At 43.5% G+C, this 15,397-nt stretch overlaps 1 protein-coding gene across 1 annotated transcript in view; it reads right to left on the reverse strand.

The window, feature by feature from the left end:
• ZNF541 (zinc finger protein 541) overlaps positions 1-14,764 on the reverse strand; it is a 31,544-nt gene extending 16,780 nt beyond the window's left edge. The window contains exons 1-7 of the mRNA XM_008586046.1: positions 14,458-14,764; positions 11,258-11,501; positions 7,521-9,381; positions 5,733-5,791; positions 5,300-5,459; positions 4,854-5,012; positions 3,455-3,779 (exon numbers count right to left, since the gene is read on the reverse strand). Coding sequence (XP_008584268.1) covers positions 3,455-3,779; positions 4,854-5,012; positions 5,300-5,459; positions 5,733-5,791; positions 7,521-9,381; positions 11,258-11,501; positions 14,458-14,764 — 3,115 coding nt within the window. The remainder of the gene's footprint in view (positions 1-3,454; positions 3,780-4,853; positions 5,013-5,299; positions 5,460-5,732; positions 5,792-7,520; positions 9,382-11,257; positions 11,502-14,457) is intronic.
• Between the last annotated feature and the right edge of the window lie 633 nt (positions 14,765-15,397).

Genomic DNA, 15,397 nt, shown 5'->3' on the forward strand with positions numbered 1-15,397 from the left:
GATCCGTTGCCGGACACGGAAAAAGACAAAAAAAAAAAAAAAAAAGTCAAATCAATAAACTAAACTTTCATCTTAGGAAACTAGAAAAGAAGAGCAAAAAGCAAACTAAGCTCGAAGCAAGCAGAAGAAAGACCATAATGAAAAGGAAAGAAGAAATAAATGAAATAGAGAATAAAAACAGAGAAAATCAATGAAACCAAAAAACTTTTTAAAGATCAACAAAACTGATAAAGCTTCAGTAGAGAGAGAGGAGTCTCAAATTACTAAAATTGGAAATGAAAGGAGTTCAGATCCCTGTACCAGCCAGCCACAAAAAAAAAAAAAAAAAAAAAAAAAAGAAATGAAAGGACTGTATGCTAACAAATTAGGTAACTCTGATAAAGTGAAGAAATTCCTAGAAAGCCATAAACTACCAAAACTAACTCGAGAACAAATAGAAAAGCTGAACAGAACTATACAAAGTAAAGATACTAAGTAATTTTTAAAAACTTCCCCTACACAAACAAATCCCAGGCCAGATAGCTTCACTGGTGAGCTCTACCAGTCAAAGAATTAATCCAATCCTTTACAAAATGGAAAAGGAAAGAACCCTTCCCAACTTATTCTATGAGGCCAGTACTACCCTGAGGCCAAAATTAAAGACAACCTCAGAAAACTAGAGACCAACATCCCTTATGAATACAAATGCAAATCTCAACAAAATACTAGCAAATCAAATCCAGCAACATGTAAAAGGATGTAAAAAAGGATAATACCCCAAGACCAAGTGGGACTTATCCCAGGATACAATGTTGGTTTAATGTCAAAAATCAATTAATGTAATACACCATATCAATTGAACAAACGAGAGAAAGTATATGAGCATCTCAATAGATGCAAAAAAAAAAGCACTTGGCAAAAATCCAACATCCTTTCATGATAAAAACATTCAACAAACTAAGAATAGAAGGGAACTTCTTCAACCTGATAAAGGCAGCCACAAAAACATACAGGTAACATCAAACTTAATGGTAAAGGACTGAATGCTTTTCTCCTAAAAACAGAAACAAGACAGAGACGTTTCCTTGTGCCACTTTTTGTCAACATTGTACTGGATGTTGTACCCAGGGCAATCAGTTAAGAAAAAGAAATAAAAGGCATCCATAATAGGAAAAAAAAAAAAAAAAGAAGTAAGGCTGTCTCCATTTGCTGTTGACATGACCTGGTATACAGAAAATCCTAAGGAATCTATAAAAATACTATTAGAACTACTAAATGAGTTCAGCAAGGTCACAGGATACAAGATCAATATAAGGAAATCAATTACACTTTTACACACCAGCAATGAACATTCTAAAAATGAAATTAAGAGAGTAATTCCATTTACAATAGAATAAAAAAGAATACGATAGGTATAACTATAACAAAAGAAGTTTAAGATTCATACACTGAACATTCATTAAAACATTAGTGAAAGAAATTAAACAAGATCTAAATAGACAGACAGACATCTCATGTTTATGAATAAAATTGTTAGAATGGCAATACACGCCAAATTGATCTACAGATTCAACACAATAGCTATCAAAATTCCTGCTGAACCTAAAATTCTATGGAAGTGGAAGAGACCCAGAATAGCTAAAACAATCTTGAAAAAGAACTAAGTTGTATAACTCACATTTGCCTACTTCAAAACTTACCACAAAGCTACAGTAGTCAAAACAGCATGGTACTGGCATAATGATAAACATACAGATCAACCAAATAGAATTTAAAGTCTGGAAATAAACCTACACATTTATGGCCAATTGATTTTCAACAAGGGTGCCAAGACAATTCAATGGGAATAGTCTTTTCAACAAATGGTGCTGGAACAACTGGATATTCACATGGAAAAGAATGAATTTGGACCCCTACCTCACACAATATACAAAAGTTAACTTAAAGTTGATTAAAAACCTGCATGTAAGATTCAAAATTAGAAAAGTCATAGAAGAAAACACAGAAGTAACCCTTTATAATCCTGGGTCAAGCAAAACCTTACATATAACACCAAACGCACAGTAACAAAAGAAAAAATAAACTGGACTTCATCAAAAATTAAAAACTTTTGTCCTGCAGACAATATCATACATAAAATGAAAAGACAGCCCAAAAATGGGAGAGAATATTTGAAAATCACATATCTGATAAGGGGCTTACATCCAGAATACATGTAGTATAAGTACTCCTGAAACTCAATAAGAAAAAAATAGTAACTTAGTTAAAAAATAGACAAAAGATCTGAATAGATTTATTTCCCTTAAGATGATATATGAGTACAAATAGCCAATAAGCACATGGAAAGTTGCTCAACATCCCTGGCCATAAGGGAAATGCAAATCAAAACCACAATGAGATACTTTACATCTACAAGGATGGTTACAGTAAAAAAGGCAGACAATAAAAAGTGTTAGCAAGGATGTGGAGAAATTAGAATTCTCATATACTGCTGGTGGGAATTTAAGCATAGACATTTTGGAAAATTAGTAAAAAAGGCAGACAATAAAAAGTGTTAGCAAGGATATGGAGAAATTAGAATTCTCATATACTGCTGGTGGGAATTTAAGCATAGACATTTTGGAAAATAGTCTGGCAGTTCCTTAAATGGTTAAACACAGAGTTACCATATGACCCAGCATTCTACTCCTGCGTATGTACCCAAGAGAAATGAGAACATGCACCCACACAAAAACCTGTACATGAATGTTCATAGCAGCATATTCATAATAGCCAAAAAGTAGAAACAATCCAAACACAATGTGGTTACCAATACAATTGAATATTATTCAGCCATAAAAAGAAATGCACTAATACTTGCTAAGACAGGGTTAAATCCTGAAATTATACTAAATAAAGTAAACTAGACATAAAAGGTCACATATTATATGATTCCAATTACAGGAAGTATTCAGAATAGACAAATCAATAGATAGAAAGTAGATGAGTGGTTGTCTGGGACTAGGGGCGTGGGGGTGTGGTATATGGGACTATGGGGATATGAAGGGGTATGACTACTAATGGGTACAGGCTTCTTCTGGGGATGATGAAAATGCTCTAAAATTAGATTGTAGGAAGGGCACACAACCTTGTGAATATGCCCCAAAACACTGCACACTTTAAATGGGTGATTTACAATATGATATGTAAGTTTTATCTCAATAAAGCTGTTAAGAAAATTACACAGAAGGGCAGGCAGAAGGTTGGTCAGGCAAAATGGCTTCTGTTTTCTTTCCAACTATAAGATCTAAGCACCTAGAAGGGTGCTGGCCCCAGAACAGTGCTGGGATACTTATGGAAAGAATAGGACCCTCAGACCAGGCACACTCATAAGCTGGAGAGAATCACTGGACCAAATGCTACAAGGGAGAGTGGTTGTGGTCCACAGGAGAGCTGCCATGGGATCTATCAGAGTGAGCACTCCAGCCTTACTCACCGAAGACGGAGCCAATGAGCTGGTCAGGACCAGCCTGCGCAGACATGGAACCGAGAGTGTTGAAGTACAGCCCAGAGCCCTCTCGGATGGGGCTGAGCATCGGAGGTGGTGTGTAGGGGGAACACTGGAATAAGCCCTTCAGGAGGCAGTCCACCAGGAACACTGGAGACCTCAGGCAGCTCTGGTGGCATCCTCCAGGGCTTGGCTCCCCAAATGTGGAGGATGGAGGAGGGACGAACAATGCCTTGGGTTGGGTGCGCTTTTTCCGCTTTCTTCGTTGGCTGCTCTCCTTGCTGTCTCTCTCTTCCCTGTCTTTCTCTTGTCCCTGGAGAGGAGAGTTCAGAACCACAGGTGGTCACCTGAGGCCCACTACTGCCCCACTCAGTCTTCAGGATGGCACAAGAGTGGGAAAAGGGGACTGGCCATGGATACGGAGGAAAATATGACATGCACACCCACCTGTAGCCCTCAGCAAAGGAGGCCAGGCAGGGACTTCTGCAGCACCATTCGGGCCAGCATGCCTGAGCCAGACTGACACACCGAGCCTGGGGATGTTCCAAGGCTAGAGCCTTTTCAGGCACTCATTGTCCCCAGGAGAATGAGTGTGTGAGAACAGATTTAATTGTTAAAATGACTGGCACTTAAAGAGTGGGAGCCAGAGATATAATGTGAGTGTGACAAAATGAAAAACTTTCCCTTCAAGGTCAAGGGTTCAGATCCCCATACTGGCCAGCTGCCAAAAACAAAAACAAGCAAAAAAACTGTCCCACTCAGATGACAATGGCTCCTGTGAGACGAATAATGGGACCCAATCACTGACTGAGGGGATCTTCAGGTCCATGTACCCTGTCCCTGAGTCCAGCATGAGTTTCTTGAGGTGGGGTCCTCCAGTACAGGCTGAAGAGATGAGCCCCATTAGACTTATCACTCCAACTGATAATGCTCTCACCTCCATGAAATCTCCCCTCCTCTCTGCCAGCCTTACTCCTCGTCATCCTCCAGGTCTCAGCTCTGACAACCCCTCCTCCAGGAAGTCCTCCCTGACCTTCTCAGGTTGGGTCAGGATCCCCCTTGAAGTCCCCCAGCTCCCTCTGCTCCTATCCCCCAGCCCTGTCCACTTTGGGTCATCACTGCCTGGGGACAGGTCTGTCTCTTCCACTGGACTGGGAGCCTCGAGGGGCAGGGCCTGGGCTAGTGTGGTCACTGCTGTGTCCCTAACACTGCCCAGCACAGAGCCCAGCACAGAAGTGCTCAGTGAATGCTGAATGACTAAATTGAATGTGCAAACCAAGTCTTCTAGACTCAGGATATTCTCTGGTGTCTGTTTTGGGTTTTTCTCACAGCTCCCACCAGCAGGTGGGAAAAGCAGCAGGAAGGAAGCAGACTGACAAGCACCCACCCTGGCTGTGCTCCACAGGGACCGATTTGCTGGAGCCACAGGGACTGACACTGGGATCACTGAATGGGCTGTGGCCATGTTGTCCAAGGGCTTCTTGGCTCCTGGTGGACTCTGTCCGTCCCCCTGTCTTGGTGGCTTGCAGAACTCCGTGCCAAACACCTAAACAGAGAAGAGACAGCTCTTTAAGAGAAACAGTAGGCGGGAGACAGAAGATGACAGCCAGAAAAGCTGTCCCAAACTTTCTGGCAGTGAGGCTGGGAGCAAGGACCCAGCTGAAGAGCTGCTGCTGACCTAAAGCAACCGCCTGCCCCTAGAAAGCAGCACAACTCTGACCCCTGCCCATCTTCCCCCCATGATGGCCTGAGATCAGTGACACCCAGTTGTACACCCTCCTAAAGCCACCAGAAACCCTGTAACCATGTAAGTTACTGCTCGCTCCCCTTTACCTGGTGCTCCTGCTTCCCTCGAGGTGACGGCCACTGGTCACTATGAAAACACATGTGGCTGCTCAGCCCTTTCTCAGTATAAAACATCTGGCTGCAATTCTTACAGATGTAAGTGCTCCTTGGCTCTGTCCAGTCTGCAGGACCCCCATTTTGCTGATTACTGTGGGCAGACATGGCAGGAGGGAAGAATGGGAGAATGGGACTCCATTCCTCATCACCAATTTTTTCTTTTTTGTTTTGAACTCCAATCTACTCACAACTCTTAACAAACCCTACAAAATGAAGGCTGTACCCAAATTCTTCATGGGCTGAAGCATCCTCTTCAGGACTGAAAACATCCAGCTCACTCACCCAGGACCAGCACTTGCAAGCCACAGAGGACTCCTGCGGGGGTGAGCTTCCCAGGCAGGGCTGGAAGGGCTTCTTAACTTACCATCCACCTGACACATTCTCTTCCTTCATTGGATGGGGGAGCCTGTAGATGTTTCCACCCTAAAGATGAAAATATATCTGAGCCAATGCATCAGAAATGAAGGGTATGGAAAAACTAAAACTATAAGACAACATTGGAAGTAACACTGAAGTAAATCTTTGTGACCTGGGATTAGGCAATGGTATTTTTAGATACGGCACCAAATGAAAACAAAAGACAAAACAGGCAAATTGGACTTCATCAGAATTTAAAACTTTTGTGTTGCAAATGATACCATAACTAAAATGAAAAGACAGCCCATAAAGTGGGAGAAAATATGTGCAAATTATGTATACAATAAGGGGATTGCATCCAGAATATATAACAAACTCTTACGACCTAATAAAAAAAAGATAGGAACAATTTTAAAAACAGGCAAAGGATCTGAATAGACACTTCTAAGAAGATATACAAATGGCCAGTAGGCACATGAAAAGATGCTCAACATTAGCCATCAGGGAACTGTGAATCAAATGAGATACCACTTTACACCTACTAGGATGATTATAATTTAAAAAAACAGGAAATAAAAAGTGTTGGTGAGGATGTGGAGAAACTGGAGATCTCATATATTGTGGGTGGGATTAAAAATGGTGCAGCTGCTTTGTAAAACAGTCTGGCAGTTCCTCAAATGTTAAATGTAGAGTTGCCACATCACCTGGCAATTTCACTCCTAAATACCCAAGACCACACAAAAACTTGCACGAGTGAATGTTTTATCAACACTATTGACAACAGCCAAAAAGCAGACACAACCCAAATGTCCATCAACTGATTAATAGACACATAAAATGTAGTCTTTCCATTCAGTGGAACATCACTCAGCTGTAAAAAGGAAGAACTGATACGTGCTACAACATGGATGAACCTTGAAAACATAATGCTGAAAGAACCAGACACATGAGGTCACATATTGTATGATTCCATTGATATGAAATATCCAGAATAGGCAAATCCACAGAGACAGAAAATAAATTTGCTGTTGTCAGGGCTAGAGGGATGGAGAGATTACAACTAAGCGATGTGGGCTTTCACTGTGGGGTGATAAAATTATTCTGGCAAATAGTGGTGATGTTGCACAATCTTGTGAATATATTAAAAACTAACAAATTGTATGCTTTAAAATGGTGAATTTTATGGTATTTGAGTAATACAGCTGTTAAAAAAAAAAAAAGAGGTAGCTGTGGTATGATGGGAAGAATGCTGGACCTGGAGTCACTCAGAAAAGTGGTTCACCTCTTCAGACCAGGATCACATGGGCATGAAGTACGAAGGAACCAAGCTAATGCTCATAAATGTGCTGAATAGCATGGGGCACGTAGCAGGTGCACACTTGTACTTGTGGAAAACATGACTCAGAAGCAGAAAATATATAGCCACTTCACGCAGGAATATTTAAGGGAGGGAGGGTTTCTACCCTTATATCCTCTGAAGAATTTAAGAAGACAAATCCAAAAGGAAAGAAGGGGCAAAAGAAAGCAAGCAAAAAAAATTTAGTGAAATCACAAAACAACACAAAAAGTTTTGAACGATTCTTTAACATCCTCATTCTGATCTTTTTTTCTTTCTTTTTGGTGGGGGAAAACAAAATCTCTCTGCACCTTAATTTATTCCTTTCTCTCTACAATCACATCTAAGTATTCACTGAGATGAAATAAAAAGCCTGGACAACTAACAAATGTTAAAACAAATACCAAATGCAACTCTTGCCTCCCTATGGTCAGGCCACATGAAAGAGGGCTCAGGTACCTGGATTCTGTTGAATATTGTCAGCTTGGACTTCAAGTCCCGTGGAGGATCCGAGGGAAGCCCAGCTGAGGAGAAAGAGGCCATGGCTACCTGGCTCGGAGAAGCCGTACAACACATATCCATCTTTACCTTCTCCTTCCGGAAGCCTGAGAAGCGCTGGGCCCTGGCATTGCCTGAGAAGAGTCTGTAACCTCCACCCCGGGAGGAGGCTGGGGTCTTTTCACCCTTCGTGGGCCCTGAAGCTGTGCCATTCTCAGCCTGGCCCTGCTTTCCAGGCAGCTGAGCTCTAGGGGGATCATCCCCACCTAACTGGGTCGGCCATGGGCCCATGGGGGGAAAGATGTCTCCCAGGTCCAAGGTCCCTTTTGAGGATCGCAACTGCTTGGCCAGAGAAGAGATGTCTGGATTCCCAGAAGCGTCCAGGGCCGGCGTTGTGAGGGCTGGCTGAGCTGCGGTCACTTTCAGTACTCCCTTCGAGTCTCGTCTCATGCTGCCAGGGGAGGCCTCTCTGGGAACCACAGGAGTGGTTTTCCTCCTGTGGGCTGCAGATCCCTCTGGCTGCAGGTTTCCTGGGCCAGCATGGTGAGAGTCAACAGCAGGTGCCAGAGGCAGGGGCTGCTGCGGCCATGGCCCCTGCAGTGGCTTCAGGGCAGCCTGCTTGCCTTCGGGCACGGGGAGCTGGGAGGAGGCTGCTGCCTCCTGGGCATGGGAGAAGATCCGCTGGGACTTTGTGATCATCTGGAACACTTGCATCTGCTCATGGCTCACCAGAGACTCCTGCGACTTCAGGAACAGCTGCCGAAAGAGTGGCGTGGCATCCGACGAGAGCCCGCTGGGTTTCTGGACATCCTGGAGGCCAGGCTCCGCAGAGTTCTGCCATGAGAAGGAGTCACAGTCAAACTTGCTATTCTTGGACACCCAGATGTCATCTTCCCCTCTGGCATACCTGGGGTCGCTAGAGGCCTCCCCAGGTGCCTTCAGACGTGAGGGAGGAAACGGCAGCACATCCTCCAGGATGGTGTCCAAGTTAGACGAGGCCTCCCCCGAGGGGGAGGCACTGCTGGGCCGTGAGACAGACTCTGAGCCTTCCCAGGATGGCATCGCAGAGGGCTTGTGGACCACGAACACATTGCTGCCTTTGTTCTTGGGGCAGCCAGGCAGGTTGCGGAGCCACTGGAAGTTGTGGCCTGATGGCTGGGAATTGGCAGGAACTGGCTGGCCTTGGAAGAGAGGCAGGCAGGCAGGCAGGGGGCCATCCTCAGGCCAACCCTCCAGGGTGGATGGGAGATGCAGCAGTGGGGACTCAGACTCTAGTGGGTCAAGGGCACCATTCTCGGCCACCCTTGAATGGACAGCTGTGAACATGTCAACGGCTGGCTCCTTCCGTGGGGGACAAAGCTCTTCAGGAACCTCAGAGCCTAGCGTTCCTGGCGCTGCTGGGGTGCCGGCTGGAGTGCAGGAGGAAGATTCTGATGAGGTGGTATAGGGACAGGCCGTATTCCTCCCTTCACCATCTGAAGGCCCCACTGTGGCTGGGCCAGGAGAAGGAATCTTCTGGTGAACAATGCTGCTCACAATACAGCGCAGGAGGTCTCGGTTGGGCAAGAGGGAGCCAGGGGACCTGGTTTCCAGGGGGACCAGGGACCGTAGGCCACTGGGAGGCGGCTGGCTGGCTGTGTCATGAGTGTGGGGCGAGTCCCCACAGGCTTCCTCTTCCAGGTGGTCTTCCTTCAGGATGCACAGGCCATGCTGGACCTCATAGTGCCTGCGCAGAGAACGATAGTCGCAGTAGCTCTTGCTGCAGCCCTGCTCAATGCACACGAAGGGCTTGGTCTTCTGATGGGTGAGCATGTGCCCGGTCCTGGAGCCAGACACAAGAAGGGATGTCAACAGGCACCTCAGATCAGGTCTTCCATTACAGGACCCCAGTGGCCCCAGGGTCAGCAGTACATCCACACCACCATTCAGAAACCATACTCAGCCCCGACAAGGAAAGACCACCAAGAAACCCCTATTCTGTCAAAGCAATCTGGAAGGGGTGCTCCTCTCCCTCACCTTTAAGCAAACCCCTTATCTGAAAAAATAAAATCCACTGAAGCCAGATCAGACTTCCCTAAAGTGGGTTCTCAAGGAATACCAGTCCTCCATAGTTGTTCCCTGAGGACTTGGGCACAGCTGACAAATAAATTTTGAAAAAACACTGTTCACTCCTTAGAGGTTCACAATGCACAGAAGGAAATTTAAAAGCTACATAGAGAGAGAGAAAGAGAGAAAGCTGTTTAACTTTTGGTGTATCTCAAACTTATTTGCCCAAAGAATCATTTTTTTTCAGATAGCCCCTATTAGCATCCCTGAGAACCAGAGTTCTTCAGAATACACTTGAGGTGATGCTGACTTGGGATTATCCTTCCTTTAAAAAAGGAGTCTATGCCTTATCGTATGCTTCCTCTGAGAAGACAGCTACCTGGAACCCCACACATCAAAAAGAGCCAATTTACAGATGCCCAATCAGTACAACCCTTCAAGAGCCAAACAGCCAAGTGTGTCCATAATTTCTTGTACAGATGCCCAATCAGTACAACCCTTCAAGAGCCAAACAGCCAAGTGTGTCCATAATTTCTGCAAACATAAATGCAGATAAATATACATTCTACCTATGTCTACATTAATACATTATAAATATAAACAAATGAGTCAATCACCCTCTGGGTTCCCAACAGTACTGCTCTGGACAGTCCTAGTAAGTGTGGTACATGAGGTATGTCCAATAAAATAATAAAGCCTTTCTGCAAAAGTTGACCCTTGGCTTCAATCTGAACAAAGCAACAGAGAAGAAACCAGGAGACTTCTGTTCTAGCCCCAACTGTTACCAATTTGTGACATAAGCAAATAACTTCCCTTCCCTGGGGTAGGGGTGGGCAAGAGGGTAAAATGAAATATGGATTAATCAAAGTCCTCTGTGAAAGTGAAGAGCCTATAAAAATGCAAGGGATTGTCATCTCCCACTTGCAAATCTCTTGGTTTGAAAACAGTCTCACAGGCAAGAAAAGCTTATCATTTCTAAGACATTAAACACAAAGGGAAATTTGCTTGTAACTCTTAAATTGGGCTTTCTTTTTGAAATCAAGAGTCTTTAAAAAAAAAATCTAGAATTTACCTGGTTGATCCTGCCAGTAAAAAAAAATAACATAAAAATTGAGTTAAAAAAGAAGTTAAAAAAGAAAATCAAGGGTCAATGCTCTATTGCCATGTTCTAGAAACAGGCATCTCAGAATCTTTTGTGCCCCTGAGTTATCCCAACACATTCTCATGGAACACAGACCCGTTCTCCTCAGACACCTACCAGGGACACAGAACATTTCTCTATAAAGTTAGCCAATCTTCCCTCCTCGATGCAATTGCCTTGGGAGCGAGCCATTTCATGTTTTTAGACCACAAGGGTTCCGTCTGCAAATCAAAGCAGTGATTTCCTCACTGGTGTGAATCTGGGGGCTTGGAAGAGCAACCCATCCAGGGCAGTGCCAAATCTGCCAAAACCTACCCCCGAACACTGGCAGTGTGAGAAGAACGGAGTCTGCATCTGAGCATGGATTATACACATTTGGGGAATAAGGAGGTAGGAAAACCCAACAGAGAAGGGGATAGGTTGATCTGGAAGGGTCGGAAGAAGACCCAGGAACACAATCACTCCCACCAGCCCCCGGAACAGACATTTTCTTGACCAGACTCCTACATACAGGTGGTCCTGACGCTTAAAGGCCTTGCTGCAGATCTTGCAAACGTGTTTCCTTTCCTGGCTGTGCGTCAGGTAGTGCTTGCTAAGAGAACTGGCGCTGCTGAACACCTTCCCACACAGGCTGCAGTCCAGAAGTGGGTTTTGAGGGGAACTGTGCTGCCGCTTTCCTTTCCTCACACTCCCCGAGGTGGCCCTGACTCCTTCGTCAGCCTCTTTAGGCACCTTAAGCATGCCTAGCCCCAGGTCTAAACAGAGGGAGAAAACACAGGTTATATACAACTGGGGAAATCAAAGAGTACGCATGCACGCTAAAGCACACTACAACTCTTAGAACCACAGTGGCTTTGTGTCAGCCAAGAACTGTCACTCCAACCTCAGTAGCTTTACATGGAAAGAAAACAAGGTGCAAACAAGGTGCAAGAGTAGGCAACGGGGAGCAAGGGCCCTGGTCAGGTAATACCTGTGGGACAGTACCCAGTCTTGATGCCACACATGGGGGGATGGTGGCAGGTTGAAGCACTTCTAGGACAGTGTGATCAAGACGGACAGGACTTTATGACTACATTATACCTGGTACTCTTGGAAGGGCAGGCCAATATTATCCAAACCTTGAAAAAGTATAAAATCCTGGCATTCACTCAGCCAATTCTATTCTGGGGTTGTTAAAATAAATGTAGCTTTGTACAAGGACCTAGCTGTAAGGGAGTTAGCTGTAATACTGCTTTTCCTGGTGAAATGTTAGAAACAACCTAATATCTGACAAGGGGGCATATAGGTGACTGCACTATGGTTTAAATGGTCTATGACATAAATATTTACAATAAAACTGTAGAAAAACTGCTGTGTTCCCAGCTCCTGGAATTCCCATTCTGGCACTAATAGGCACTCAATAAATGTATGTTACATGAATGAACAATGGAAGATTTGTCTACCCCTTAGATTGGTCTGTAAGATGGATGAGACTGCTTTATCAGAAGGCAAGTTTAGAAATAACCATTTATCTATGATGCTGCAAAGACAAGATCCAAGAATCTAACAGGCTAGGGCATCAGGAGAGGGAGGGGGTTGCACTAAAGGATCCAAAAATGCTAATTCTCTTGCTAACCAGATGCAGTGTAACAGACACAGCATAAGGGAAACTGGGCTGGGAGTCTCAAGGCCTGGACTCTCATCCCAATTCTGCCTATGACCTTGAGCCATCTGTCACTTAACTTGTCTGGCCTTCATCTTCTTCAAATGAGAAATTACTGTGATGAATAGTTGAATAATTCCAACGGTTTAAATGAAGAAAAACTGGACTTCCTCAGGGAAAAGTCCTAAGCCTTGATAAGTTACTTTAGAATGCTAATTAAAGCAACTATTAAACTAGAAGACAAAATGTTTTAAAAAATTGGCCAGGACACTGAAAAACAGGCAGAGTCACTGGCCTGGGAAGCCACTTGATTTTCCTAGAAAGCAGTTTGTAAGAGCTCTAAAGTTGTTTATATCCTCAGTCTGGTTAAACCTACTTTGAGAAAAATGTTCAAAGAACTAACCCAAAAGAAAATTCAATATGTAAAATGTTGTTCACAGAAACACTTTAACAATCTATCAAGCAAGAATATGGTCTAACAATAAAATGGAACAGCTATTACAATGACAATTGTATGGTCTACCTTCATATATGAAAGCAAATACACTAAGTCTTAAAAATTTCAAATAGAATTATATACTTAATATTATCTTCACAAGACTATGCATATTTGAGTGACTTCATCAATGTGTTTAAAAATTTACATGTGGGAGCCAGGGTGGAGATTTTTCTTGCTTATTACTTTTCTTAATTTTTTAAGTTTTCTTTAATAAACATGTATTACTTTTCTAATTTAGAAAATTAATGTAAGCGTATGCATTTATATGGACCTGAATTTAAGTTAGAGAGTTGAAATTTAATGTTTAGTAGATTTCTTTTTTCCTATAAGGTAAAAAAAAATTGAGTTTAAAACAAATTTTAAAAGGTTGAACTATATTAATGATGTGTAACATTTTGGGGGATATAGACCCCTATGAAAATCTGATGAAAGGTATAGTTTGTCTTTCCAGAAAATGCACATATATTTGCACTACCAGCACTTTTTGGGTAATTTCTGTGGCTCAGGTTGAGAATTCTAATTATTGCATTCCCACGCCTGGCCCAGTACCTGTAACATTGCGGATATCTCATAGGATGTCTCACGATTCTAGGATTTCATACTTGGCTGTCATTCCAACACAGTGACAAGACTTACACCTTGTCTACTACATCTTGTGTGGCATGGGGGGCTCTCAGAAGTTTCCCATTTTGTAAGTTCTTCAGAACACTTCTTGAGCTGCTTATCCTAATTAACACTAATATCTGCTTTGCAGGGCCATTTCACATGTGGCCTCCCATGCACATCCTATGATTACAAATCTCAAAGAACTCTAACTCAGTCAACCCATCTAAGCAACTTATCCAAGAACCCAGGAAGAGGGTTAAAAGCAAAAAACAAACTTATCCTTTGGGGAAGCCTAAAGGCAAACCAAAAGGGGAGTTAACAAAGTTATTTAATTATTTCGTTAGTTCTCCCTTTGTTCCTCCAGTGCTGAAGAGAAAGACTTAGAACTGAATCAAGGGCCTACCTAAAATTAAATATAATATTGGTAAAACAAACAAACGAACAAAAAAATAATAACCACTAATATGTGTCCAGTATTTTATGGTCTGTGAAGTGCTTTTACAATAGTTTCTTCTTTTGCTTTTTACTGCTGTGTCTCTGGGGGGACGCAGAGGGGATAATTATTGTCCCCCAACTTTGCAGATAAAGACATTGAAGCCTAGGAAGGTTAGCCAACCAAGGAGCAGAATGAACAGGATGCCAGTTCATTCTGGAAAAGTCAAAAGAGCCTCTGAGTTGTGGTAATGGATAGGAAAGTTTCCCATATACGCTAAGGTCTGCCCACACACCATACAAAAGATTAGGATATCCCCAAACATGTAAGTTTCTTGAGATATTCCCTAGGATTAGTGTTCTGTTTCCTTTACTAGGAAGTGGGGAACAGTTTCCAAGTAGGAAAAAAAGTGACTGTTCCCTAAGTCACCTGTAGAAGAGGAAAATTTTCTCAACCAATCTGTGAATAGATCCCTCGCTGGCCACAGGAACTATTAAATATTCCACCAGGCCCTTCTACTCACAGCCTCACCTTGTAAGGAAGTCTGAGATTCTGGATCTGCATACTCCTCCAGCAGCTTCACGGAATCACTGTCCTTCCCTGAGTACAGGGACAGGGTGTCTAAGTTGTCCTCCAGTGCTTCACTCGGCACATCAGGCACTGGGAGACTGGTGTCTAGGTCCAAACCACTCAAGCCAGCATAGAGCAGTTCTCGTGTGTTGGGACCCAGATCCCGGTTGAGGGTGTTGCTGCAGTTGAGCCCTTGGCTCTCTGAAAATGAAGGGAGGTGCATTTCTGATGGAAGGGCGCCCTCATCCCCAAGGCTGTACTGGTCCATGGCTCTCCACTGCCAGGTCTTGGCCAAGAGCTACTTTCCAGATGAGTAAGGCTGTATAAGGAGTAGAGAGCCCTTGATGGCAGCTAATTCCTGAAAACGAACAAGGAGGAATCCAAATTATGAGGTGGCGATACAGCATAGTGGGTAGAGCATGGACTTGGAATTCAGACAGACATGTATTTGGGTCTGTTCTCTGCCACTTAATAGCCATGTGACTTTGGGCAAGTCACTTAAGCTCCATGAGCCCCAGTTTCCTCATCTGTAAATTGGGGACAAGAGTACTCCCATCATAAGAATGTTGTAAGGAATAAATTAAGAGATTTCCAGCAACATGGTGGACTGAACTCACCTTTCTCCAGATATAAATACATAGAAATATGACAAAAGAATTTTTAATGCATGACCAAGCTCAAAAGGCAGGTAAAACCTCCAGTGCCAACAACAACGAGAAAACTCAAAACCAGAGATACAAGCTCAGGTCAGCCCCAGGGGAAAACCAAACTCAGATACAAGGCCTAGAGCTATGTTGTCCTACATGGTGGCCCCTAGTCCCATGTGGCTATGAAGCACTTGAAATGTGACTGGCCTGAATTGAGACATATTGTGAGTATAAAACACAACCTGGATTTGAAA

The sequence above is a fragment of the Galeopterus variegatus genome, unplaced genomic scaffold (genome assembly GCF_000696425.1).
Source record: "Galeopterus variegatus unplaced genomic scaffold, G_variegatus-3.0.2 Scaffold3811, whole genome shotgun sequence".
NCBI classification, from domain to species: Eukaryota; Metazoa; Chordata; class Mammalia; order Dermoptera; family Cynocephalidae; genus Galeopterus; species Galeopterus variegatus.